The sequence below is a fragment of the Silurus meridionalis genome, chromosome 5, assembly GCF_014805685.1.
Source record: "Silurus meridionalis isolate SWU-2019-XX chromosome 5, ASM1480568v1, whole genome shotgun sequence".
NCBI classification, from domain to species: domain Eukaryota; kingdom Metazoa; phylum Chordata; class Actinopteri; order Siluriformes; family Siluridae; genus Silurus; species Silurus meridionalis.
This window is the reverse complement of record NC_060888.1, coordinates 19293874-19320948: the sequence shown is the minus strand read 5'-3', so window position 1 is coordinate 19320948 and position 27075 is coordinate 19293874. Positions and strand designations below refer to the sequence as shown.

At 37.8% G+C, this 27075-nt stretch overlaps 1 protein-coding gene across 3 annotated transcripts in view; it reads right to left on the bottom strand.

Moving 5' to 3' along the window:
• The window catches only part of pcdh11 (protocadherin 11), a 190709-nt gene that overhangs the window by 85974 nt on the left and 77660 nt on the right, over positions 1–27075 (bottom strand). For 2 of the 3 annotated variants that reach the window (XM_046849645.1, XM_046849648.1), the window contains exon 4: positions 20972–21031. The exons of the other annotated variant lie outside the window; for it this stretch is intronic. In XM_046849645.1, the coding sequence (XP_046705601.1) occupies positions 20972–21031 (60 nt within the window). The remainder of the gene's footprint in view (positions 1–20971; positions 21032–27075) is intronic. 3 annotated transcript variants of the gene reach the window in all.

Genomic DNA, 27075 nt, shown 5'->3' with positions numbered 1-27075 from the left:
GCCTTACAGGGGAAAGGATATGGAAAAGAACTGTCACTTCATTAAGCATCAGAGGGCTAAAGCATAGAAGTCATTAGCTACTCTGGCCAATGCTACGTTCATATTACAAACTGATAGTGACAGGTGAGAACGGAAATATATTTTTTTTTGACCTGGAGAGCTGAACTAAAATACATAGTAAAAGCAAAAGCATTTGCAAAGAGAGAACCTTGAAAACTTGGACTTAAGCAAAAGCATGAAGGTCATGCTTTAATTAATCTCTTATACGAACATTGCAGAAGACTTACTGAAACGCCTCACACTATTATATAGATACTATAAGACAATCTAGGTTGCGTTCAGTGCTCAGACAGTCTCTGCTGGTAGTCTATTGAGAGGAACTGATAGAAAACCATAGGTGGATGCAGGAAAAGATGTTTGCATTGGCTTTTTGACGTGACTATAAGATTTGGTATCGATTTTAGACCCGGCGTGTCACCCAGTTGTTATTACTACATTAGTACTCTGACATATCTGGTAGTAGAATACACAGTGACATTGGGGTTTGATAGGCAGCCCCTGGCATGCTGATGAAGCTGTCAGAGAGCAGTACATATCTAGTGAATGAGTAAAGAAAAAAAAAGGCTCTAAATAGAGAACACAGAGCGACTATTTGTATTTGGAACAAATAGCTTTGTCTCGTGAGAGACTGTATAGTTACTCAGAGAAAGAGAAAGGGACAGAGAAAGGGGTTGTGTTTAATTATTAATCAATAATTTTCCATTCTGCATATAATTCTCTAACAGCTCTCACCAAACGGAACGTGCTAGAGCAGAAACGAAGGAGACACACGTGACTATTTTTTCGAGCTGCGAGTGCATAGGAGGCAAAATATTCATGTCAACAAATCAACAAATCACTCGAGGAGCTAAGAGGGCAGCCACGAGCATGTAGGAGAGCAAGGCGCTTAGCAAAGTGCACAGGATGCACTGACTGATGTGGCCTGTCAGGTCTACAAGGATACAGATGGCACAGGCTACAGCGAGGCTCCACGTCATGTCCGACAGCGGCAGCTATAGCGCAGTCCTTCATACGCCACCAGCATAATTACATCTGTCATAGAAAACAACGGAGATTCATCAGGCTGATCAAATATTTAAGCAGAGACCTGTGGTCCAGCCATTTATAAGAGACATACATTTTAGTGACGGTAGCGCCTCTGGCGAAGCCCAGTGGATGGTAAATGTTTCTACAAAACTTTCATATCCAGTGAATTATGAAACACTAAGGTTTAATATTTGCCTCAAGACTTAAAACACTATGGGATGAACCTTTTTTTTTAAACATACAATAATAGACACGAACGGATTTCCAGAGAACCAGATTCATTGAAGAACTACGTGAGATTCAGCACCCTGCTCTATGACACGGCATGCAACCTATTTGCTATACAATTAATCCGACCTGTTCAGCGAGGCTTGGCTTTGTGTGTCCAGCGGGAAAATGTAAGCCTCTGTAAATGCCGAGCATCAATAAGCTGTCGGCGGGGCAGAACAGCTTTCTCTGACACCTCTTCATTGTGACACAGATTGGATTGGCTCATCAGCAGCCACAAAGCCATCTCTGCTCACGGATTTATTGCCTTTGAATGATGTGGTTTCTCGAGGAGACGAGCACTTCTGCTCGACAAAGCATCTCGATGAATAAAATAAAAATGAACAAATTAATTAGCTCATTAGGCGAAAAATCGCAAACGGAACTACACTCTCGAGTCATTTATCACAAGAGACACACTTGAATGAGAGCTTCAATGTCGCATTAACAGATTCCGATTTAACCTTGGGAAGGCATGAGGGTCTCAGGTTTGAGCCTGACCTCTTGTTTCTGTCTGTTTGAGGTTTTGCATATTCTCTGCATGTCTGCTGTGGGTTTTCTCCAGACTCTCTGGTTTCCTCCCACCTCCGAAAAAATATGTTAATGTGTGAATTGTTAAGTGTGCAAGCATGCGACTGATTGCAAGCTACCCCATCCAAGTTGCATTGTACGCATTATGACCCGCAGTTCCTATTAAAATACAATGTGGATCCGCCTTAGTGCTGTCCAGGATTAAACGATTACTGAACATGAACGAACTAAAAAGAAATAATAATATAACCCCAGAAACCACTGGCTTGCCATTAGCTCAGAAAAAAAAAAAGATTATGGTTATATTGTAGAATAAAACCCACACTAAAAGCAAGGCCTGTCAGTAAAAAAAGATTTGTTTTCCCAGAACATTTTTTCCTTGAAATGAGAATGAGCAAGGTAGTGTGTGAAGATCTATGAGAAGATCAGGCCAGAGGGAAGAAAGCGAAAAATTAATCAGCACTCTCGGCATTGGCCCGAGTTTGTGCAGATTCAATGTGGTATATTAGATGTTTAAAGAATGGGTCAGTGACCCTGACCTATCTGCAGTGGCTCCTCAGACCAGCACTGTCAAAACTCTGCAAAAAGAAATGTAGAGACAAGTGAATTTTTTGGCGAAGCACATCAAAGCTCCACTGCATGTCTCAGTGAGCCACAGCACAGAGGCACGAACCAGACCTTTGATCATCTCCAGCTTTCTGATCATTAAAATATCGAATGAATAATTGATTAAAAACAGCAGGGCTTATTGTGTTGTGTCTCTAGATCCCAATTTATTTCAACCTTGAGAAGTATTTTTTTTTTGCTTCTGCCAAATGAATAAATGCAGAATAAAGTCACAAAGATATTAAGATGTATGTCTTGAATAATGCTATTGGTATTAGCAATATTTTGTATGCCATTACATTAACCTTAAGCATTTAGAACATATTAGAAACACGAAGGAGAATTAATTTATTTGCAATTTATTTGCAATTTTTATACTTACAAAAAGCAAAGAAGAAAGGTCCAACCAGGGTCATCCTTAACCAAGGGGTCTTATGCAGGGAAAGTTTGGTGCACACAAAAATACAAATATATGCTATGTTTTATTATTCCTCAAGGCTGGGGTTAGCCTCAAAGGGTCAGAACATGCTCCTGAGATTTCCTGCCACATTGCAGGAAATAATAGCCAACATATAGTACGATACAAAATAGGAGTCATTGAGAAGGAGCAAATGATTCCGGCTACATTATGTGATTTTACACAGAATTACAATGACGTAAAAATGGGCACAAGGGATTGTTTTGAGGCAGCTTGTGCTGTATAACTTTCAAAAAGACATTGTGTGCATGGGTCACATACAGTACAGACCTCAACCGTGTAAAAAAAAAAAAAATCATTAGGGATATACACTGCTTGTTCTATTAAGCTAAATTAGACCAGCTAGGTTAGATTTGGTAAACAAAATACATTATTAATATAACTTAATTCTTAATGCATTTAATGTATTGTCTATTTTTATTGTTACTTTAAGTAGCATTATGCTTCATGCTGCATGACTGATACGAAAAGCAGCAGCACACACACAACGGCATGTTGGGTGTCGAGTTGTGACAATTTCCAGGTACATTCTGAGTTCCTGATATTTACAGAACACCACACATTTCACAATCACACATGCAGCAGCTCATAAAAAGTGTTATTTTACGTAGGTTGTGCTGATTACATACTTCAATCAACAACCACTTGCCTCTGTCATGATCAGTAACATCAAGGCAGCTACAACAACAACAACAAAAATAATTGTTGCAGATATAATTGATGTGAGAGACAAGACTTTTTGAAAATTAAATTTCTTTCTCCAGTAATTGTTATACAGTAGTTTCTGGACTTAATCTAAGCAAACGTGTTCTAAGCATACACTATATAGACAAAGGTTTTAGGACACCTGACATTTCCTGCTATATCTGAAACAGAAAGTACAGCAAAGGGTTCAGCAAAGAGCACTTTACAGTACTAGGATTTGTCTTGTTGTGAGGTGTAGAAATATACACAGAAATGAAATGTGTACAGTTATAAATGAATGAATGAATTGGAACAATGACTGCATCCCAGGCCTCCTCACATCACCATGGCCTTGTGGCTGAATAAGCACAAATCTCCACAACCACACTCCAAAATGTAGTGGAACATCTTCCCAGAAAAATGGAAGTTGTTATAACAGCAGACTAATTGTGGAATGGAATATTTTAAAAAGCACCCACGAATCACATGGTCAGGTGTCCACAAACGAATGTCCATATTGTGTATCACGTTAACAATGTGAAAAAATGTTGTGCGCTATAGACGTTACAGTTAACTACTGACCCACCCAACCAATCAGCCCCTTACTGCTACTCAAATGAAGCAGCTACCTGAAAACTATTTTGAGGCATTTATGTAATGCCAGCTACTTCAGAAATAAAACGTGACGTGTCCCAGGATAGGAAGATGCGTACATGATACATGATATTGTACAGATTTATTTTAGGCTACTAACCATTCATTTACACGAAAGCCTTTCTATAGTGATGTGTAATGCAGCACTAAGCTCTCACATTATTTCTGATGCGAATAAACATACCATAATCAAATGCACCGATTTTAGAGCCTGCTGCTTATCATCTTAATATGATTGTCGATCACTCAGCCTACCAGCCTGCCTACAGCAACTGAAAGGTACGCTGTGTGTTTAAGCATATTGCTAAAAATAAGGAGTGGTAAGTGATGTAGGAAACTACAGCCATGGACCAAGAATTAATCATGTAGCAGGATCTCAGAGCACTGCTCCAAATGTAAAAAAAAATAATTAAATAAATAAGTTTTTGTACTGTTTTGTTCTTATAATCTACTGCAGAAGAAAGAGATGTGTGCCATTGTAAATGTGTTTCCTATTGATCACAAAAGTTTATACTGCATGCAAATGATGCACGGTAGATGGAAGTTTCTTTTGGCAATCCACACGCTGACTTCAAAACAAAGGTTCCTGCATTTTCGGTGCCGATCTTCAGCTGCGAGGAAATGACCAGTGAAATGTGTATGCATGCTAATCTATCTCCAGGTCCTCGGGTACATTTATAGCTCAGCGCATTATTCTGATGAATTGCGCATAGTAAGGTGTCAAATCGCCTTCACGATGCTTTGTTATCGGAGAGTGTTTACAACCAGAGACACCTGGTGTTCACTTTTTCCCCATATTTTATTCCCGTCAACTCACTGTACGTTTATTACAGATTACAATTTCCTGCTCTGTTTCTCCGCCACACATGAATAAACATAGGCAGTTTGCTCGTTAGGTAGCCATATGGTTGGGGTGTTTGCAGTACTTATGCATGCCTGTGTAAGGCTGGAGTGTACAATGTCCTTGCAGGCCATCATGGCCCTCTTGCGATGTTTGCCATGCAAAGGAAACCTTCACTTTATGTCCTCATGGGACTATTTCTGTAGTATTGTCCTTCAACTTCGACTCACTTTCTACCAAAGCAGTCTCTCTGGACCTTTAAAAAAAAAAAAAACAACTCCATGGACCAATTCCAACACCCTGCTTAGTTCATACTGTGAGCCTGGATCAGCAGTGTTGATGGTTGGGCTAGGTTCAAACCACTGGGACCCCCAAAATCCCAGCTGTGATTTGCAGCTTACACACCCATAAAGTGCTGTGGCCAAATGCAGTTCTTATTCATTTCAAAGTGGTCGTGAATGTAGGACAAAACCTATAATGAGCCTAACCTTCCTCAATAACAGTCGCCATGGACTGCCACTCCCTGATGAATGATGTTCCACGGTGTTCAACCTTTCTAAAAAAAAAAAGCTCAAACAATGTGTTTGTACAGTCTAACTCTCACTGAGAATTTTCTTCTTTGCCCTAGTACGTACATATTGATCATGTCAGATAAAAGAGACCTGGTAAAAAATAATAATAATATACATAGATCAATACAACAGAAGAAAGGAAATTGTAAGTGGACAGATGAATCTGAAAATGGTATTAGATTGCAATAAATGCAGCTCCAAATCAATTTACAACCAACTCTTTTTTTTTTAATGAATGCAAGAGACAAAGGAAAAAAAAAACTCTTCCAAATCCCTCCAAATCCTTTCTGCTCGAGGATATGATTCACTTCTCTCTGCCTAAATTCTACCTCCAGTTCATTAGGCCAAACAGCAGTGAAACTGGTGAAAGTCTCTTATTATCCCTGTTCCACGCACAGGTTCAGCTAACTCCACTTACGACTGGGAGCTCTTTGAGAAGCGAGAGCAGCAGGGGCTCGGTGTGTTAAAGCAGTGAAATGACGGTCGAGAGCAAGCTGTCGTAGCAGCTCATCCTTGCAGAACGGCCTGGCAGGCCCTGGACTTCCACCTCAGCTGTTAAGTGGAGGTGAGAGAATCCTGCGGCCTGCTATCAGACAGTTACCCACTGAGTCTTGTTTACGTGCCTGTATTTTCCTGATGTGAAATACGGGCACGGCTTTCAGAGCAAAATAACTGGTTGCACCTTGTGCCAAGAAGGCATGCACAATCTCCCACATGCACAGGCACGAAGAGGCAGAGCATATGCATGCGCACATGCTCCTCACATTCTAATGTCAAAAATAATCATTTTGAAAATTAAAACTAATATAGGCAGCCATGTCACTAAAAGGTTTACTGCTGTGTGATCTTATTACTTTGTAATCATTATGCCTTTTCCCATGAATATGTCGCTAGTTTCTCTCTGATAGCAGGCTGAAGGGGTGTAAAGGTCAACGTTGAGAAGCCACGCTTCGTAATTGGTTCCACTGCAGAATATTCGGCCGCAATGCACCTCGCATCGCGTCCATGCTAAATGAGGTGTTTTACTTTGTCGCTCACTTTCTTTCAAGTGTCATTTCTCGGGCACGTTTTGTTTTTTAAGCACTTTTAAAGGTCAACACTCTTTTGCTACTTTGCTAAGTATTTTTTGGAACGGAGCCATTTCACATTTTCTCTCAATCTGCACCAGTAAAGATTCCTATGCTCTGCAATAATAAGAGAAAGAAAGCAAGTGTGAAAAAACATCTAACAGTTTCTCACATATTTAAACTTTTCACCCAGTACAGGCATCTCACACTTGCTAGCACCAGAGGTATTTCTGCAATACACACAACAGCTTAGGCTAAAAGGGGGAAACACATTGGTATTTCAGGGTCTGTCACCTTTGTTTTAGAGTGACTTATATGGTGCTGAAGCAATGTTCTTCCTAGTACACCAGTCCTTCTCACATACTAATTACACCATCACTGATCATCACTCTGTATTTTGAAGAGGTCTGACTTTCGTTAACTCTGAGCCTCCACTTTCCAATAGAAATGTGTACTTTCAAGAATTTCATTTCGTATTTTACTAACGGTGGTGTTGTCAGAATTATGGAATTGTAATGCTTTGGCCACTACAGGCCCACAATGTCACCCATATTATTATCCTCCTCTCTGTTTCATTTCATCATTACTTCCACCTGTGCCTCAATTCCTCCATGTATACAGTATTTAAGCATTTACATTTACATCTGCAGCATTTAGCAGATGCCTTAAGCTGCCCTGTTTTCTTAGTTTTCTCGATTTAGTATTTCAGGAACTTGAACTCAGGTCAAAATTCAATGAATAAAAGAAAATGTTAATGGAATCCTCAAAGCTTTTAGCTATCATTAGCTGTCTGTGTTTAGTAATGTCAGGAAACAAATGTGTATACCTATACTTAATATATACAGTGGCACCTTGACCTACGAGTGAATTAATGTACGAGATTTCCGAGGAACGAGCGGTCACTCGGTCGATTTTTTGTTATGTTACACGAGCAAAAGATTGAGGTACGAGTTTGAGACGCCTCTGCTAAATGCCGAAGCGAAGCCAGAAAGTAGAGACTGTGACGAAAAATTAAGATAAGCAAAGAAGAAAAAGTAAAAATGTAAAAGTTTAGGGATACGTAGTGTGCAGTAGTGATAGAGAAAGTAGCAAAAAACGAGTTTTCCCTCCTCCTCCGCTTATCTCCTCTAGTACCATAATGTGGTATGGATGTAATATAAAGTGACCCTACTATGTTTCTTGTGGCTAATTAAATACGGCCTTCATATAAAGTGCGATAATGAAACTGTTGTAGCTACAATATTAGTAAAAAAAAATTACAATTGAGTGCCAGAATGTTATGCTGCACACAAAATCTTCAGACATTCATATGCAGAACAACCTACCCTGTCCCACAACATGTTGTACTGGATTTTCTGCAAGCTCTGGATATGTTGCTCTACTTTGTATCATATTATTTATCATGTGCACAAATAGTTCTAGAGTGGACATTTATTTCTAAGAAAAGACCGGCAGTGAAATTCAGGTTTACTCCAAGGTTAGGATGGTAGATTTGAAATATTGTGGACTTTCAGGCATTTATCATATTTAGTATTGTGAGATTTTGATTGCTGCACAAACAAAGTAACGATTTTCCTGTATTGTGTGTGCTCAAAACAATACAAATCTGTTTTCTCCTGATTTTGCTTTCAATATTAAGAAAAAGTACAGTCATTTCATTTTCAATTTTTTTTATTATTTTCTGTCCAGTGTATACTTTTTCCCCATCATGTAAGACACACAGAGGTGGTTTGGAAGTGTGAAAAGCTAATCCATCTGCCACCTTCAATATTCTCCTAATACCTAATGGGGTTAAACCTACACCTGCTTGAACACCTTTTGTAGTGCATACTATTGTCGATACACTGACAGATTTTTATTCTAAATCACAAAATGACAAATTTGCTTGACTGGTCATTTTCGAATGCAATCAATCCTAGGAAATGTGTTTGACGTAAGACAAAATTTGGATTAAAGAATTACAGACTTTGACTGGAAGGCTCACTTAATTACATCCATCTGAGCAGAAAGTCTGCTAGTTTGCCTCAATATGTTAGCACACTGAAGTGACATCTCATTTAGCACATGTGGACCTGGTTCATCAGCTTATTACTATTAAGTGCCTTGTATTTCCCTGTACAATTCCTAGCCAGGCCACACTTAAAGACCTGTATTGATCCTCATGGTACACACCATCCTCTCATTTCATTAGGCCCGGTGCCTTTAATTACTCCACACTCTAACCTTGTGGTGTTTCATTTGGGCCGACAAATTAGGTGAATTAAAAAAAAAGGTTGGAAAGGAAAAAAGGCAAAAAAAAAAAACGTCAGAATGCGGTTGTAGATCCCTGTACTGGCAGCATCAAATTCCCAGGCGGCATAATAATTAAAAAAGTTCATCAATGTTCCCTTTGCTCATCACATTATGCAGAGGTTGGGCTCGCCTGTAATAGTTCTGGAGAATTCATTTAGGAAATTAGACCAGTTTGAGCTGGTTCTTCATCAAGAGAATGGTCCAGTGCTCCCTGAGAGTTTTTCATGGATAAACCTCCACCTCAGCTTTTTTTTGTTTTTTTTTTGTTTTTTTTTTTGAGTGAAAATAAACAGTGAGTGAAATTTGATACATGGTTTAATGGTGATCCTCTCATGATCTGTGTTTTAGAAACGGTCTCTGACCCATGTTGAATTGGTATTTAGCCATTTGGTGATAAAACCTTCATCTGGATTGGCTAAGGAGCGCTGAATAGTTCGTTGCAAAGGGAAATGAACAGAATTATTGCTTGATTTAATTAAGCATTAAAATTCAATTAGATATCCTTTTCACTGAATTTAAAAGTGAGTTTGGTCAAGAACTCCCACAGAAACAGGCACAGTTCAAGGACATCTTCAATAATAACAATAATGATGATTTAATAAAGCTCTTGTGATGAAATCAGTGACGTGAGGATTACATGGAAAATGTAATGTAATGTAAAATTTCACAGTGCGGTTTCACCAATTATTATTTTTTTTTTGTTATGTATAAATATTAGTCCTCTGGACAAAGGCATTATTAAACATTATTTTCAGCAGCCAGATTGCGTAGTCCTTGAAGTGAAATGTTCACTGATGGGGTGATTGAGCACAAAGTAAAGCTTTCATGAAGTTATCGAGTTGCAAAGGACGAAAAAAAAAAAAGCCATTGCTATGCTTGAGATGAGAGGCTGAATCCACTCGAACTTTTCGTCCCTTGCCCTCCACGCTACTGGAACGCCTCATCAAAGCTAAAGTCAGACCTTGTTTTACATGTGGCACTGATTTATCCCACCAAACACCTGGTTGATGTCATTTCCGCACTATAGCAGAGGAGAGAGTGTAGAGGTCATGAACCAGAGCGCTTTGACAAGCAGGGAAGGATGATGAGGTAGGAAGTAGGAGCTCCGTCCTGCCTCAACCTTCAGAGCTTGTTTTTTCTGCATGACATTTAAATTGTAAATGGGTTTGATCTTCCTCCTATCGAGTGACCTGACACTTTTGTTCATTGCGAGTGGCACTGGCATTGTCTTCACTTGATAATGTGAAAAGCCCACTGTATTAGGGCTCATGTTGGAACAAGAGGAGGATCACTTATCACTGTCACTTAGGCCTCGTCTGGCAAACAAGCCACCTGATGGGGACACTGATTAATGGTGCTGGATAACTTTGTGAGCACAGCAAGAGCACCACAGAGGTTCTGTCTGATTTATACTTAAGCATATGGGCACCATATGGATTCAGATGCTTAATGAAATACTGTTGCCAACAACGGCAGATCTATAGATATCAAAACTCGGTTTCGGTTTTTGTTTTCAGGGTGTAATAAATGTGCAATTACATTATTATTTTTTTAAATGTATTTATAGTCCTAATTACTCTAACTCAAAATCTCTAACCCAATGTTTTAATGTTAAAATAAATGAAACTGTCCTGATAAACTACCCCTGTTCTATTTACGTTATAATTGTTGGTATTATAGTATAATTTTGCGGTTTTAATCTTGAAATGTGTTTCTTATTTCTTGTCATTCCCATGACATTGCCATGCACACACATAATTATTCACACCTTGGGGCAAATGTAGACTTGCCAATCAACCAAACTTGTTTTTTAGAAGTGGGAGGAAACTAGACAAGCCAGATGAAACCCACATGGACATATAAAACTCAAAACGTAAAGTAATGATGTAATCAGGGACTTGGAGACATGATGCTACCCATACTGCAGCATCTCTAAAGCATGCTAATGCAATCCCTAACAACACCAAGAAAAGGACCGAAATGAAAGTTATAATTTCTTTTATAACCACTTTATCTGTGTAAAGCTGCTTTGAGACAATGTCCATTGTAAAAAGAGCTATACAAATAGAAATTAATTGAATTGAAATGAAATGAAGCAGGGTGAAAAAAGAAGTGGTCCACATCAAAAATATTTGGCAATAATTTCTGTCTATTTAGTTATTTGGAGGGAGTACTTTGGGGATTACGATCTGGTACAAATGATTGTTCTTGTTCTTTTCTATAAGTAGGTGCTAAATGGTGTGCATCAACAAACAAATGGAGATACCAAAAATTAAACTAGATAGATAGATAGATAGATAGATAGATAGATAGATAGATAGATAGATAGATAGATAGATAGATAGATAGATAGATAGATAGATAGATAGATGATAGATAAGTTTACATACTGAACTTTCTTGTCAAGTTCTAAAAACAGCATTTACTCAATATATTTTCAAATAATATTAAAACCAGGGCATCAAGTCTTGAGCTAATCAAAGTAAATCTTTGCTTAGACAAGGACAGAGAGTGCCTCATTTAGATCAGCTTGTTTTGACCATGTCAAGCTGACATAAACCTCTCAAGTGTTTATTTACACTTCTGATACACTTAGAGGTATTGACTATGCTCTAAGACTTCCAGCATTTATAGCAAGAGTTATTGATTGGTAAAATTGATTTGGAGCTGATGGAAAAAGATGCTTAGTCACGGTGGACATGAGTAATTTACACAGCGAGTGAAAGTAAGGAGAGGAGATGTTAATAAGCCCGGACTAATTAAAGCAATATCAGGCATCCATGTGCAGCATTGCAAGCATTCTCAGGCCTATCTTAGGCGAAGCAAGTTTCCTTTTTTTTGAGAATTATCTCAGTGTTTTTTTTCAGGGTTAGAGTATAAGTTGGCAGAAGATGAATAGCTGTCAGGAGGCATTTTAGTAGTACAAATAAGGACCTGCTGCCTTTAGATTGCAACCTTAAAGTGTAATACATATAAGTGTAGTTTAAGATAAAAGAAAAGATTACCGAAAGAAAAGAAAAAACTTAACCCGGCGAAATTCTTCATATCACCTTGCAATAAAATGCTAATACCAAATATCAAAACAATAGGCTTGATTGCACAAGAAGGGCAAGTAAGGGTAAGAAATGAGAATGTGTGTAAATGCCTGTGATTTTTGGCAAGCCTTGTGTGCTGTCCCGAGCTGCCTTTGCGTGCAGTCTTTTGTGAAGAATACAATCCTGCCAACAAAACAGCTTGTCGAAAGGCCCTCCTGAAACTGGTGTTTTCAGTTAAAACACTTTAAAAAGAGTCAAACTGGCCTTTCAGTATGGATCTTGCACCCTCACTGTGATTGGCTCAGGGTCTAAAATATTAGAAATGGCATCTGATAGTTAAATTGTTGTATTGTTTTTTCTTAGCACTATCACCATTGCTGCGTGTTATAGACATGGCTTTGCCGGATATCATTATTCAGCTGTGATCCAAGTAGTACAAGCATCGTTCTGAGGACGAAATAATATTAATAATGCTAAGCATTGAGCACTGCACTGTTTAAAATCTAAAAAATAAGCAATTCTAATTATAATTATAATATTCTAATGTGCAGTGCATTAAGGACAAGATAATTGATTCATTTATATTATCGACCATTAAAAATTAAGGCACATAAAGCTTTATCTGAGTCATTCTATGTTTATATATTGATTGAAATAGTTCAGCCCATAATATAATATATTATGGTGAAGCAAAAAAAAAAAAGTGCAGGAAAATTAAAAGACATCAGTGCTGCTAAATGTGGCCCATAGCTTAACCATATGCAGCAACGACACCACACCGTGCTTTCTGCTCCAGACCTCATGCTGTTTTCTGGCGTCCGCTATCCTCATCGACATATGCTGTTTGCAGCGCGCAGTGTTAAAATCCATTCGAGTTCAGTAAACGAAACATGTTCCTGTGCTCGGCTGTGGTCGTAATCAGTGCTGTTTCTTCAAGGAGCAGTAAAGCGTGATCCCACATGGACCCTTAGAGCTCTGGATGAACGTCTCCTTAACTCCTTATTATCAGCCACAGGCCTTCCGCTAGACGGGAAATAATAACGAATATTTATACCACCGAATTCTCAATTCGACTTGGTATGAAGGTGGTGATTCATTTTCTCTAACAGCATAGCTCTGGCAGGATTCCTGTCTGAGAGGTAAATAACAGGTTTCTACTAATGCACTCATGCTAATACGTTTTGATTTCTGTAGTATCAGCTAATTCACAGGAACTTGTATGGTAGATACTCACATAAAGAAAAAGGGATTAAAAATGTGTGTAATTGCTGATATGGTAAAGTTTTCTTATTTTGCATTTTTGAGGCTCAAGGGTCAGCGTTTTGGAACAGTCAGAGGTGAAGGCAATGAGCTTTACCACAGGCTTTGAGCTTTGTGTTCTTTTTTTCAGTAACAAGTAAAATTATTTATTTTTCTATTATTAACTATAAGATTTAAAGAGAGCCAGAGACAAACAGACAGAGCGAGAGAGAGAGAGAGAGAGAGAGAGAGAGAGACTTGTGAGGGAAAGAGTCTATATAGCAACTTCATCATAAGTGATGACATAAACAGTAAATAGTTTCGCAGACATTCCACGACAGAATGCAATTCGAAATGGATAAAAAACATGTCATGTCCTTTACTAAATTAAACCTGTTAGCTTTGGCAAATTGCTCTGCTACAATAAGAATAGAGCGCTTGAAGACATGTTATTATGGGAAAATTATCACCTTCAGGTTGGTAAGAGTAACTCCGCTTTGTGTCAGGCCTCATCAAGCCACCCTGTCGCTGATTATTCTCCTATAACCGCACACCCCATTGCGTCTTACTTTCTTCTATGTGTTTTTGGATTGGAGAACTTTGAGTCTAATGAGGTCACCGGGCAGATATAATGTTTTATTCTTTTTGTTTCCGAGTGCTGAAACTTCAATCCCCTCACAGCATGTACAAGCCCCAAAAGGAAGCGATGCCCTGAAATATTTAGCGCAAATGGAATATTTCAGGCCAGTGACATGCCATTATCAGCTTTTGCATTGAACACTTACGTCCAGTTAATGATCATACGGATGCAATTTTCTCTCAACTTTCTCGAGGAAATTTCCCTCAGGAGAGATGGAGTGAGACTTTCGAATGTCATAAATTCTTCGTAATAAACTGAACCAAAGCAATTATGGCAAAAAAAAAAAATTGTCATTAAATATTCGCGCAAGTCAGTTTCTCATCTATTTCATCCAGCACATCTTGTAAAAAGGGGTTGGGGACATATTTAAGAATAGTACACAAATTATTTCCAAACCTGGCAGCGTGAGGCCTATGAATAATAGCATAAAGAGGTGAGGGAAGGAAAGGTTGCGTGAAGGTGAGCGGCATTAATTTGCTTTTAAGCTTATGGGAGTTTCAGGCACACTAGGTACACTCCACCACCTGCTGCAAGAGACAAAGGCGCCATTCTGGGTGTCAGCGACTCAGTTCCTTTAGCAATTCACCCAGGGAGACATGACTTCCTAAAATGGATCATTAGACTACGTTATAGGGGATGCCTTATTACCGTAAATGCACACAATGCACAAAGATTATTCATGAATAGATCTGTTCATGGCTGTTGGTTTCCTGTCATAGAAACTACCTCTTGAGTCATAACAAAGTGTCAGGAGGCCCGAGAGAATATCAAGCATGCACAAATTGCATGCGCAAATATTTTTATAACGGTCAGCTGCTTATAATGCAGACAAAACACGTTTAGGATGCCAAAAGTGTATCAGCTTAAGTAGTGAGTCTTAAAGTGGGGACCAGGGACACCCAGAGGTGCATGAAGCATAGCCAGGCGGGCCATGATTTTCTCATTTTTCTACAGTGGTGGAAATTACAACCTACCATTATCAATGCTATTAAGCTTACAGGAATATCTGGGATCTAATGACAATTATAATAAAATGTTTTAATAAAATTTTGAAAAGGAAAAAATAATAGAATCCAATAAATAGCCACAATTTTATTGCACATATTCAAATAATGTACTTTTTGGCTATAATTTTTTATGGACATGAAATTTTCAATTAAACTAAATCTGCATATATGAGTAATGTGATTTTTAAATTAATGCTTTTTAATCTTTCAAATTGCTATTCAACCTTTTTTTATTTTTTTTATTTCTTGACTGTAAATATGACTTGTTTAAGAATGTGTGACTTAGGGCATCTATAAATTCTAACCAAAAACATAAACACGTCAGTATGGCATCTCTGGTCAATACAGGGGATCGGGTATGTATTATGGGAAAATTTGATTGCTCAGGCAACTACTTGTCAACTCCTACTTTGATTACCCTTTAAATCAATGTCGCATGTCTTACTTTTTCTCATCTATTCTATGAACGTGTTTCCCTGTTATTAAACTACCGTAATTTCCGGACTATAAGCCGCACCCACTGAATTTTACAAATATTTTTATTTTTAACATAAATAAGCCACACCTGTCTATAAGCCTAATGTACATTACACAGGCTTTAACGAAAGACACGTTACACACGGTGTAACGGGTGAAATATGTTGCGCTTCCTTCAGGAGCAAAGCGGTATTTTGGGAATAGCATGCCAGAAGCGAGCTATCCCTTCACCCTGACTCAACGCGTTACAACGGCTTGTATCTAAACAGAAGGTCTTCCTCCTTCCTTTCACAACTATTTTTTTTGGGAGTTTATTTTTTGGCATCGTCGTGCGTTTAAAAATCACCCTGATGGAAGTTTTTTCTCACGATGCCGTGCAGCTCAGAACACAGGTGAGGTGCGTTTTTTCGTTTCCGTTTGGAAATTTCATTGGTCTAATGTTATGGGGTTCAGTTTTTTGGCTTGAAGTTTGTGAAACCTGGGAAAAATTCATAAATTAGCCGCTTCCTTGTTTAAGCCGCGGGGTTCAAAACGTGGGGAAAAAGTAGCGGCTTATAGTCCGAAAAATACGGTACTATTTATGCCGTTGTTTCATTGTACCTCGTCTGTAGAGTGAGTGGTGCAGAAGATAATAATAATATTAATAATAATAAAAAACTAGAACTACATAGTAAAGAAATCCGAATTATGCTGTGCTCATGGGTGTCGTAATTGAAGGAATCACATTTCTTTTTCTTAAAAGGAATTCAGGCTTCTGAAGGTTGTTATTTAATCCAAAAATGTTAAATAAAGCTCACTATAGGCCACGTTAAATTAAACTCAGAAGGAAGAGGAGTGAAGTTTCTTTTTCCAAGTTCTTCTGAGAGCAGCCAGAACAAAGCAATATGAGTGAATCATTAAGCATCACATAAATTCATCTTAATTAACCCTTCAGAGCTTCCACTGTCTTGTACAACACAATCAACTACTACTGATTTCCAAGGTAAACCAGGATTCTTTCACCTCCCACCACAATTTACCCAATAATGGCTTAGAATGCAATTATGCTTAATGCATTTATGTTATACTAAAGGTAGTTTGCAGTATCAGGTGACATCGAATGCGATAAGCAGGCAATGGGACAGAGTGAAGGATTTGAATCCTAATAGCCCGAATTCTGCGAAATAACACCATGCTTTCTCGGAGTACAGCTTTCAAAAAATTAAGAGGTTAAGCTGTGCAATCAAGAGGCTAATGCATGGAAAAAAAGCTTATGGAGCATAGCTGAGGCAAATCCAGTGAGCACAATGACACCCCATTAACGGGTTGTAGGACGACGGCAATGCCCAACTGAACAAACAGATTTCCAGGTGGATAGGATGGCAAGCTTCTGTCTCTGGACTACTTGCACTCTGTCTAAGCCGCTCCTTTGACAAATGATTCCATAGCAAAGGGCCGCACACTTATTTAAGCTTAATTGATTGGATAGGAGGCAGTGAAATCCCTGATTGGTTTAACTAAAAAAAAAAAAGTCGCTGAAACATGCCACGGCTTCAGAGGAAGCTTGGTACAGTCGCTGAGGTGAAATGAGGCTTATGGCTCGAAATTTAACTGATTAATATCAGAACAGTAAAAAAGGGAGATAAATTAATCTAGTTTAAATGCAATGAATTAAAGAATAGGGGCAGGTCTGCAGGCCATAATTCCACAGGTTAGCATTCCTTTCATCTGTTCATTAGCAGGGTTCAACCTGCACCAAGACCTTCTGCGAGGCGGCTCTATAAACTCAGTACGCTGTGTAAAACACGAAAAGAACTGACACCACATTAACACGTTACATGTAATTAATAGAGGCGAGAAAAGCCAAATACATTCCTTAAAAAAGGTGATAGGGAGACTGTAATCACATGCTAAAAAATAGTATTGCACTGTATAAAAGAGCAAATTTGTGCCAAATTCTTAGACTAAAAAAGAAGACGCGGTGCTTTCTGTGATTAGCGTAATGTAGCTGTACCATTAGCTCAAGCATACATTTATAATCCCATTATTTGATAGGTATAATTTGCAGAGCATTTACATTATGCACATTTTTACATTGCACTGGCACACATCTTGGAATTTCTTCTTAAATGTTTTTTAATGTTTGCCACAGAATGTGGAGAAAATCTGCAGTTTGCATTGTGCTGTTGCAATTTTGGCAGGTGCTTCAAATATGGCTGCCAGAAAATATTACCCAGATACCAGGAATATCTCCATGGTGACATGGACTCGAAGGCTGGAAGGCATTCAGCAAGCTGCTTGTGTAAATAAGACTAATTCTCTGTAAAGCATACCCATATTAGGACTTGATCTGCTCCAGAAAATTGCTCACGTCCATACAATTCAAAGAAAAGCGTCCTGTTGATTTGCAAATGCTAGCTAGTTTGTTCTTGCAACCTGTGATGTAAAGTGATATTTGCTGTCGAGGTAGCTAACCAAAAATATCTCAAGGGATACATTTAGCATGGATTATAACCATCTTATTTCACAGTAATGATGGTATTAGGGTGGCCGGATCCATTAATTTGTGTGATGAGTCACACATTTTAAATTTAAGACATATTTTATTTTAGATGAGTCATTATGAAAGAGAATTGCAGGTTTCATATGGGAATGAGCTCACAAACCACATAATAAGCCAATAAATTTGAAATTTATACAGAAATCTACTTGGATGTGTTCAAACAAGTTTATGGATGCAACACAACCCACGGTACAGCCGAGCTTTTCTGTGTGTTGTGCATTCCTCTGTTTGACATGGACATGCTGTGAGCACAAGTGACAGGCCTTGTACCCAAAGCTCACCGATGACCTTTCTGATTGCTTTTTTCTTTTTCTAGGTTTGTTACACGTTTGTCTGAAGATGTCGGCCGAACTTCCCCAGGCACCCTGACAGTGCCATTGTGTATGTGTGCAACATTTCGCTGCTTGTCTTCCAAAATCATGCCTACTAGCTCTGAATGGTGAACGCGTGCAGAGCTCTGAACCTGAAACCTGCTGCTTGGAGTTTTACATGTTTTAATACTTAATCTCTGCATGACTAGGCTGCTGATAGGCGCTGGAGGGAGTTCCACTCATCACCCAGTATAAATCATTATTAAGATGTACTTATTCACAGCTGCTTTCTCCCAGATCGTTGCGTGCTCAGTCAGAGTGCAGGCGAGTGCACAAGTGCACAGTCATGTTTGCAGTTTGGATTTCAAAAGGAGAGGAGAAGAAGAAGCAGAAGAAGAAGAAAAAAATGGTTTTGCAGTTATGGAATGGAGAGCACCATAGCGTCTCACTTTCAGCTGGTGGTGGAAAGATTGTATGGTGGTCCCACCAAGCTCAGATTGCCATCAATGCCAAGGTTCAGCATGATCATACCCAAGGAAGGAGGGGTCAAATCCTGCTCCATCTGCTATCTGATATTTGGCAACAACATGATGGCTAGCAGGAGGCGTTTCTGCCAAACTCAGTGGTGATGGTGACGTTAACCCTGTGCTGCAACCGACCGAGAGTTGAGCCAAGCCTGGAATATAGGTCAGGGTCATCGGGTGAAATTTCCCAGAGAGCCATGTTTCTATTATTCATGACAAATCGGTTTACTCAAGTCAAGATCTCTTCATCAGCAATAGGCTTTCAGATGTTCAATGCTTCCTAACAGGAGGTCTGTAGTTGGGAGACTTTTTATTTCTGCTCCTGACCTGCTGTGCATAAAGTGACCAGGAATGAATACCTAAAAATGGGACAAAGTGCATAATGCAAGATATTATTGTGTAATTTAACAATGTTCGGGCCATTGGGGTTTTTTCATCACATAGTGTATAGCCTTTGGACCAGAATTGCTTTGGAAACCAAAGTCCTTGGGTGACCAAGTAGCCCGCCCACACCGGCCGTTAATCATCTTCGCTGCAATACTGGCGTAGCAGAATTTGGCCAATGTGTCAAGCAGCAATTATGTATACTTAATTTTGTCTCCGCCCTCTCCTCTGCTTTCCTCTTGCTGATCCTGCCTCTTTCCTGACAGCCAGATTCACTCTCTGTCTCTGTCTACTCTCTTTCCTGTTTTATATAATCACTAAGCCCGTTAAAGCTGTTCATTAGCTCTCTTTCATCGCCGATGCATACAATATCAAGGGAGAAAATAGAAACAGTCTTAGTGCCACATAATAAGACGTTCCTATTATATAAATCATATCCGACCATTTAGCCATTATACTTTCATTCTGGGCTGACTGACACACCGAATTACTCCACCACCTCATTGCTTTTTTTGCATATTGGTTTGTGCAGATCACAGATGCTAATGGAAAGTGACGAGACAAAGCTTATGTTCCGGTGCATGAGAGGAAACCGTTAAAGGCATCGAAACTCTGGTGCGTAGTACCTTCATTACCTCAGTCCGGCACTTTTGTTTCAAGGGAAATTTTGACAACAGTACAGGACTTCCTTTACTTCAAGGACAACGTATACAAACCTGGACAGCCAACTGTAGAGTGATAGTGATGTCAGAAACGTGCCATTACAGATGATGTCAACAGAAATGGTGCCAGGGTGAAGGACAGGCCAGCAATTAAAGCATGCGTCTATGTCAACAGACTCAGGACAAAGCTGATTGCCTTTTTCGATATCGCTTCACATGCGGTGTTGGTGCCATTTCACATAACGTGAGAAGATCTAAATTATTTTCCAGTTCACCTCTACAAGTTTCTAAAGATAGCACTCAGTGTATTAAGGCAGCACACTTAAGATGGAGTCGAGTTTGACCACTCGCTGACAGGCTGTCAGACATGTCTGCTGTTTTTCGGTAACTCCGGCGCAGTCTTTACTCTTGACCCCGCTAGTCAACCAGAAAAGGACATGAGCATTTTGACACATTTGGGGTTAGTGGACTGAAAATAGTGCAAGTTTTTGCAGTATAGCACATTAACACATTTTCATGCAGACATGCCAAAGTGCTGAGGGATTTATTTTATTTTTATTTTATTTTTTATTTTTTAAATGTAAAAGTTGTGAAAAAAGACAACAACGAAAAAAAAAAAAAAAAAGTAATCCATAAAAATAGAAAAATAAAATGAAATAAATAAATTGAAAAAAAGCTAAATGCATGATTATTCTGTGCTTGGTTTGTAAAATGAGAAAATGTAGATTGTTATTTATGTTTGGCTGACTCCCAAGCCTTCATGAATGATAATCTTGTCACTTAAATCGAGTGGTACAAATTGTATTTTCAAAATTAGATAAGACACTGCTGAGCAAGACATCTGAGGTAATAGATTAAAAAAGAATCTATGCCAACTCGTGAATGGCAAAGGGAATTTAGGATATGCAGGTATGTGAGGAATTGCTGAAAAAGAAATAACCGAAATCTTTTAATACAAAGTTCAATCAAGCAGTCGAATGCTAATTACTCTCTGGGTGATTACCAAGGGATATGATCATTGGTTTCTACATAACAGAATCACAATTTCAAATAGTAACTGATAAGGAATCACCTTATGAGGACAAGTGGCAGGAACTGCAGTCAGTGTCTTGTCTGGGGTCTGGTTCTGGTTCTGCAAAAGAGTGAGTGCAAAAAAAAAAAAAAGAAAAAAAGATGTTCATTAATTTCTTAATTAAAAGACATGAAGGAAAAACAAATCTGATAATATCTTGTATTTAGATGAAAGATGACTTATTGCTTGCACAGAAATTCTGAAAACTTAAAAAAACAGGGGGAAGGAAAGAGGTGAATAAAGGTTAAGATCATTAATCTCTGGAGGTGAATTACAGAGAGCCACGGCACTGTTTTTTGCCTCCCACATTAATGACTCAACTAATAATTGCACCATTTCCATACAACATATGCAGTAACTCTAAAACAGGATTTCATTAGGCAATTACCATTTTGTAAATATGCCTCTACATCAGACAGATACATGAAATGCGACACTAAAAAGGTTACGCTTAGCTAAGCCAACAAGGCAACAACAGATGGTCCTGCTGTTTGTGATTATGCAGGATGCAAGGCCTCTACACACTGAAGGCGACACACACACACACAAAAGTGCCTTCTTTCAGGTGACCTCAGAGGTGAAAACAAAACAAAACCAGTAAAAAAAAAACAGAGAGAAAAAAAAAATACAGTCCTGAGGCACCATGACTCTCACAACAGGCAGCGATGGCCTCACAAACTTCTCCCTCAACTACTTCGGGGAGGCCCAGTTGATTCCAAGCAGGTGCCGCCAGTCATTTGCTCATATCCAATTATCTTCCTGTGGCACAGCTAATGCACCTTGACACTATTAATGGCTTCCTTATGGTATCACCAAGAGAGATGAAACATTGAACTGTCCAGGATTCGACATCTATATTTCATTACCACTTAGTGGAGTCAGCGTGAAGCATGGGCTACCTAGCTTCACACCTACAGATTCATAAAAGCAAAACGCTCTGTGCAGCAGCTCTCAATAGCCTCACATGAACACAGAAGTGAGAGCGTATAGCTTTCTTTCTTTCTTTCTTTCTTTCTTTCTTTCTTTCTTTCTTTCTTTCTTTCTTTCTTTCTTTCTTTCTTAATCTTTCCTTTAAATTTTATATTTTCTTCGACTTGAAGAAAGTGCAGGAGCAATAATCTATCTTATTAATTTCTCCAGCCTCACAATTATCACCTCTACCTCTACATCTTTCTAAGTTCTAAAGCAAATTTCAAGCAATATGCATTACCATAACCCAAGCAAGCACTGACATTGGTAGAAGAAAAGAGTAGGCTAATGACATACACCTTCTCATGGACACAAGGGCAGCTTAGAGGACATGTTTATTCTGGATAGCTTCTGTCAGCATCGTTCATACTGACCCGCTACTCTGCTGCAAACCAAGACGTCTTGTCCAGCTCGGATATGGATGAGGGTGTGCTTATATTGTGCTTATTTACTCAAACTGAAAAAATTTACCCGATTCCATCTCATTGCACATGTTACTGTGTGATGTAAGCCAAGTGTTAATCGAGGGAAATCAAAACTAGCGCAGAAATATAAAATATAAGGACTACATCCCACTATACAAGTAACCAGATTTATCATTTTAAGAATAAACCCCAGTCATGGGGATTTCATTAGTAGCAGCTGATGCTGATTCACTTTAAAAAAAACTGTACAGGTAAATTAAACTAGCATTTCTGACCACCATATTTTATTTCATGATGGTCAGGTGCTACAGATTCAATTTTGATGCATACATGAAAACATACTTTACTTATAGTATATAAGCTGTATAGAAACCCGAATTGGGTAAAAAATTGTAGCTAGATAAATAATTAAAAATATGTAAAGTATTTAAGTAAATGTACTTTGTTACTGTATTAAAGGTTTGTTTTTTTGCCAACTTTCCAGTTTTACTGAGTATCAAAGATATACTGTAAGCAACTTATTCTCTAATAAACTACATTTATGATTCAATATATGTACTTTACTCCACTATATTTTAATTGACAATGACCATTACCATTTACATTTTGCATCTCTGATGAAGATGATATTAAGGCTCAACACTTCCCTATACCTGTACCTGCATTTCCAAAAAAAACTAGAAAAAATTACCAAAACTTTACAAAACAGATTTGTTAAAATTGAATACAAATATTACTGAATACTAAAATGATTTCCTTTAATTTTATTTGTCCATTGAATACTAATGGTTCTTCTACTTTGTGACATTACTTTACTAATTTGTCTTTTTTTAAATAACATTTGATCTTGTTTCATTCTGGCATGTTGAAGAGGTTGTTGTGTTGATCAATGTTAATGCTGTGTTTAGGTGTACAACTTGATTTGTAGTTTAAGAAATTAAACCTCAACAGTATTTGGATATTTATTAATGTGTCTTGGAGTAGAGGACTAGTGCACCTTTTAGCCTATGTTCAATATGAGTAAAATACTCAAGTACTGTTAAAATCAGATACTCTAAAGCTTTTACTCAAGTCATATTCATATTGGTAACTTTTAACATGTAATAGGGTAAGATTTACATTAAGGTAGCTATACTTTTACTCAACTATGATTATCAGGTACTCTTTACACCTCTGAAAAAACAAGCTTTTTAGAAAATGTGCTTTTTAATGGGCATTATGTTATCGATTAAAACATAATTACAGCTTTAAAAAAAGTTCCAAGATTAGGTAGGTAGTGCACATGTCAGTATTAATATCACTATTAATGTATTCTTACACAATTTATTAAAAATGGTTATATTATATTGAAGTATTTATCTATTGTGCATGTCCTTTTTACGATTCATTAATAAAATAGGTTCTTAATTAGGATTAGGATTCTCCCTCAATGATACGGTAGAGTCTCTGTGCTGAAAAAAATCCGTGGTAATGCTTTTCACTGCACATATATCGAGCACCCATGGGTAATTACTCCACATGACAGGTGTGGCATGGGCACTGTATTAACTTGTTCTATATTTTTAAATAATACATAGCCCTATTAGAATATGACACGACTAACACACGATCTTTTACACACTCTCTCTCACACACACACACACACTCACACATCCTCTCCACCGAGGTTTTACTGAGCTGCAGACGTGATTATCTGAGCCTAAGCTGACCCGGCATGTTGTGTGCCATGCCCTCAGTCTGATATGCAGCGGAATTATACACTCCGATGCAAACTTCGGGCTATGCAAATTCTAACTAGGCGGGTCAAAGCTGACATCTCAATGGTCGGCTGTTATTTTGGAGAGCTGTTAATTCTGTTAACCGAGAATAAGGGGAAAAAACGTGTTAGAACACTGCAAGTTTTGAAACAGTGAAGGGGCTGGGGCATGAGGGGGGGCTATTTTCCATCCTGTCAGCTCACTCCATTATTCATGCAGTGCCTGTGAACTACTGAAACCTGGCAAGACTTCCAAGAGTTTAACACAGAAACCAGAGACAAGAACACAAGAACACATTGATAGTTTTTACATTTAATATCTAGGCTATTTAATATTAAATTAAACCCATAGAAAACATAATTTGTTTTTGATTTTTAAATATTTATTCCATTCTTTATTATGAGGCTTCAAATATTGCAATTACTACATTAATTTATACATTGCTTTCCTTTGGCTACACTGATTTCGGCACATGATATATCCTTTTTTTTATATATAAATTGCATCTCCTATATAAAAAAGCAATGAGAGAGGAAATTTCCAATTGAGAATTGAAATGAGTTGACTATCGGTGGTCTGCATTTGAACTGGGTAGTACATTCTGTGGTTTGAATTCTGAAGTAGAATGGATATAAGATGACATTTTTTAAATGAGATTCTCAAAGCAATAGGAATTCTCAATCATCTATTAACGCCTTTTAAAAGCTTTATAAGACACAATAAGACATGTCTGACTGCATTTGATTGACAACAGATATCAAATAAGTTAGTGACAACTATATGGTCAAAAGTTTTTTGACAAGGGCATTGTCATGCTGGAAGAGGTTTGGGTCTTCTACTTCAAGTAAAGGGAAAATTAAATTCTACCACATCCAAAACCTCCTGTACAAGTGTGTGATTGTAAACCATATTGTGGAAAAGTCAGGTGTCACAATTCTTCTGTCCATATACTGTATATATGTATGTACTGTATACAAATACTGTGTATTTTTAGAAATCCAGAAAACTTTATTAGGATATTAAAACCTCTAAGCTGTTGGCATTTTGCATTGTTCACAGATGTTAATGTTTAACAATAGATGATGTAAAGCGTATAACAAATGTATTTGCTAAATTTGGCACACACCAAACATGCATATAAAAATTCAGTACTTACACTATGATTTTAATAACGCTTTGCAAACGCCTCCACAGCTACAAATCCCTGCAAATTTTTTCGGAAGATAAGGGTCCACTGAACAACACACCGTAAAGCATTTTTGGTCTAACAGAACAATAGTGTTGTAATTTAGATGGGTATTAAAAACGTAAAAAAAATATATATACTGTATATATCTATATATATGTCCGTTAGAAGTAGTGTTACAAAAATATTATGTAATGCTATGAATATAATTCTAGATGTCTGTTTGGTGTCTAACAATGTCTATAGTAATAAGATATATAAACATAATAAAGGTTATTGTTTAACTCTTTACTGGGAAAATGAAGTGTCACAGATAATAGGAAGATTTGCAAGATATTCATATATAAATACAAATAGCGTAATGACAGTAGCAGTGTTCATATGACAAGTACACAAAATGTAGCAGTGTGATGTGATTAGATAAATACTGCATGTATATAAGAAGATGTAGTGTTAATGCAGCATATCAAGTGCTTGTCCATGTGCTAAAATGCAATACGTAACAGCAGGATAATGTATAGCGAAGGACAGGCATCTCGGCAAAAAAAAAAAAAAGTGCACGATAGCATATTATTGCCCATATGTGCAGTGTTTCATGTGAACATATGGTGGGTTTTATTTATTATTTTTATTTTGTGTGTGTGTGTATTTTCCCATAAGAGTATGTGGAGTGTTGTGTCATTGGTTAAATGTGGGCATGGTGAATATGAAAGTTGAGAGAAAAGCACTTGAGAGAACAGATGTAAAAGGCTCTTCTTCCTTTCTAAAGCAGAAACCGAAGAGGACACCTATTGCAATAGTATTTCATTTCTTACACATAGGTCAAATCTAGTGTGGTGTTTAAACATTTTATCATACTGTATGTCAACAAGAGATTTCAAGAAAAGTTTGTGGATGCCTGATCATAAGATTTATATGTGATTACTGCACATTCTATTCAAAATCTAGTCCCCAATTACTGTTATAATAAACAACTCACTTCTGAGTAGATGTTCCACTAGAGTTTTCGAGTGTGTTTGTGGAGATTTATGCTCATTTAGCCACAAAGATGTTAGTAAAGTCAGGTACTGATGTAGGCTAAAGAGGCCTGGGGTGCAGTCAGTGTTTCAATTAATTGCAGAGGTGTTTAATAAGTTTGAGGTCAGACCTCTATAGAAGGCCTTCAAGATCTTCTACTCCAACCTCAATAAAATCATATCTTCTTGGGCCTCACTTGTGCACAAGGGCATTGTCAATTGGAACAGGTTTGGGTATCCTAGTTCAAGTTAAGGAAAACTAAATGCTACACATCTAAACAGATCCGATACAATTGTGTGCCTCTGACTTTGTAGTAACAGTTTGGGGGAAAATGGCACATATGGATGGTATTCCAGTACTTTTGTCTATATAGTGTATTTGTAAACAAAAGTGAATAAAAAGCAATATTAATATATCTATTAGAAAGTCTTTCCAAAGTATTTTCATAATGGAATGAAAATTACCTTTTTGATTTTGGGTTAGTTAATTAGATAAGCACACATTCTGCTTTAACAATAAAGCTTGATTGATACTGTGTATTAGTAAGTGGTTGGGTATTAGGTCTAGTGGTGGTCTTTAGCCAGGAGGGCAATCCAATGTATTATTCGTTAGCTGTAACAGTATTTTTTTTTAAACCAAAAATCCCCCCTTCATTAAATCTTAAAAAAAAAAAAAATCCATTACATTTCTTGACACAGCGTTTTAAAGGGTAAGGCAGAAGCAGACAAGTGCTTACTGTTTAGTTTAGTT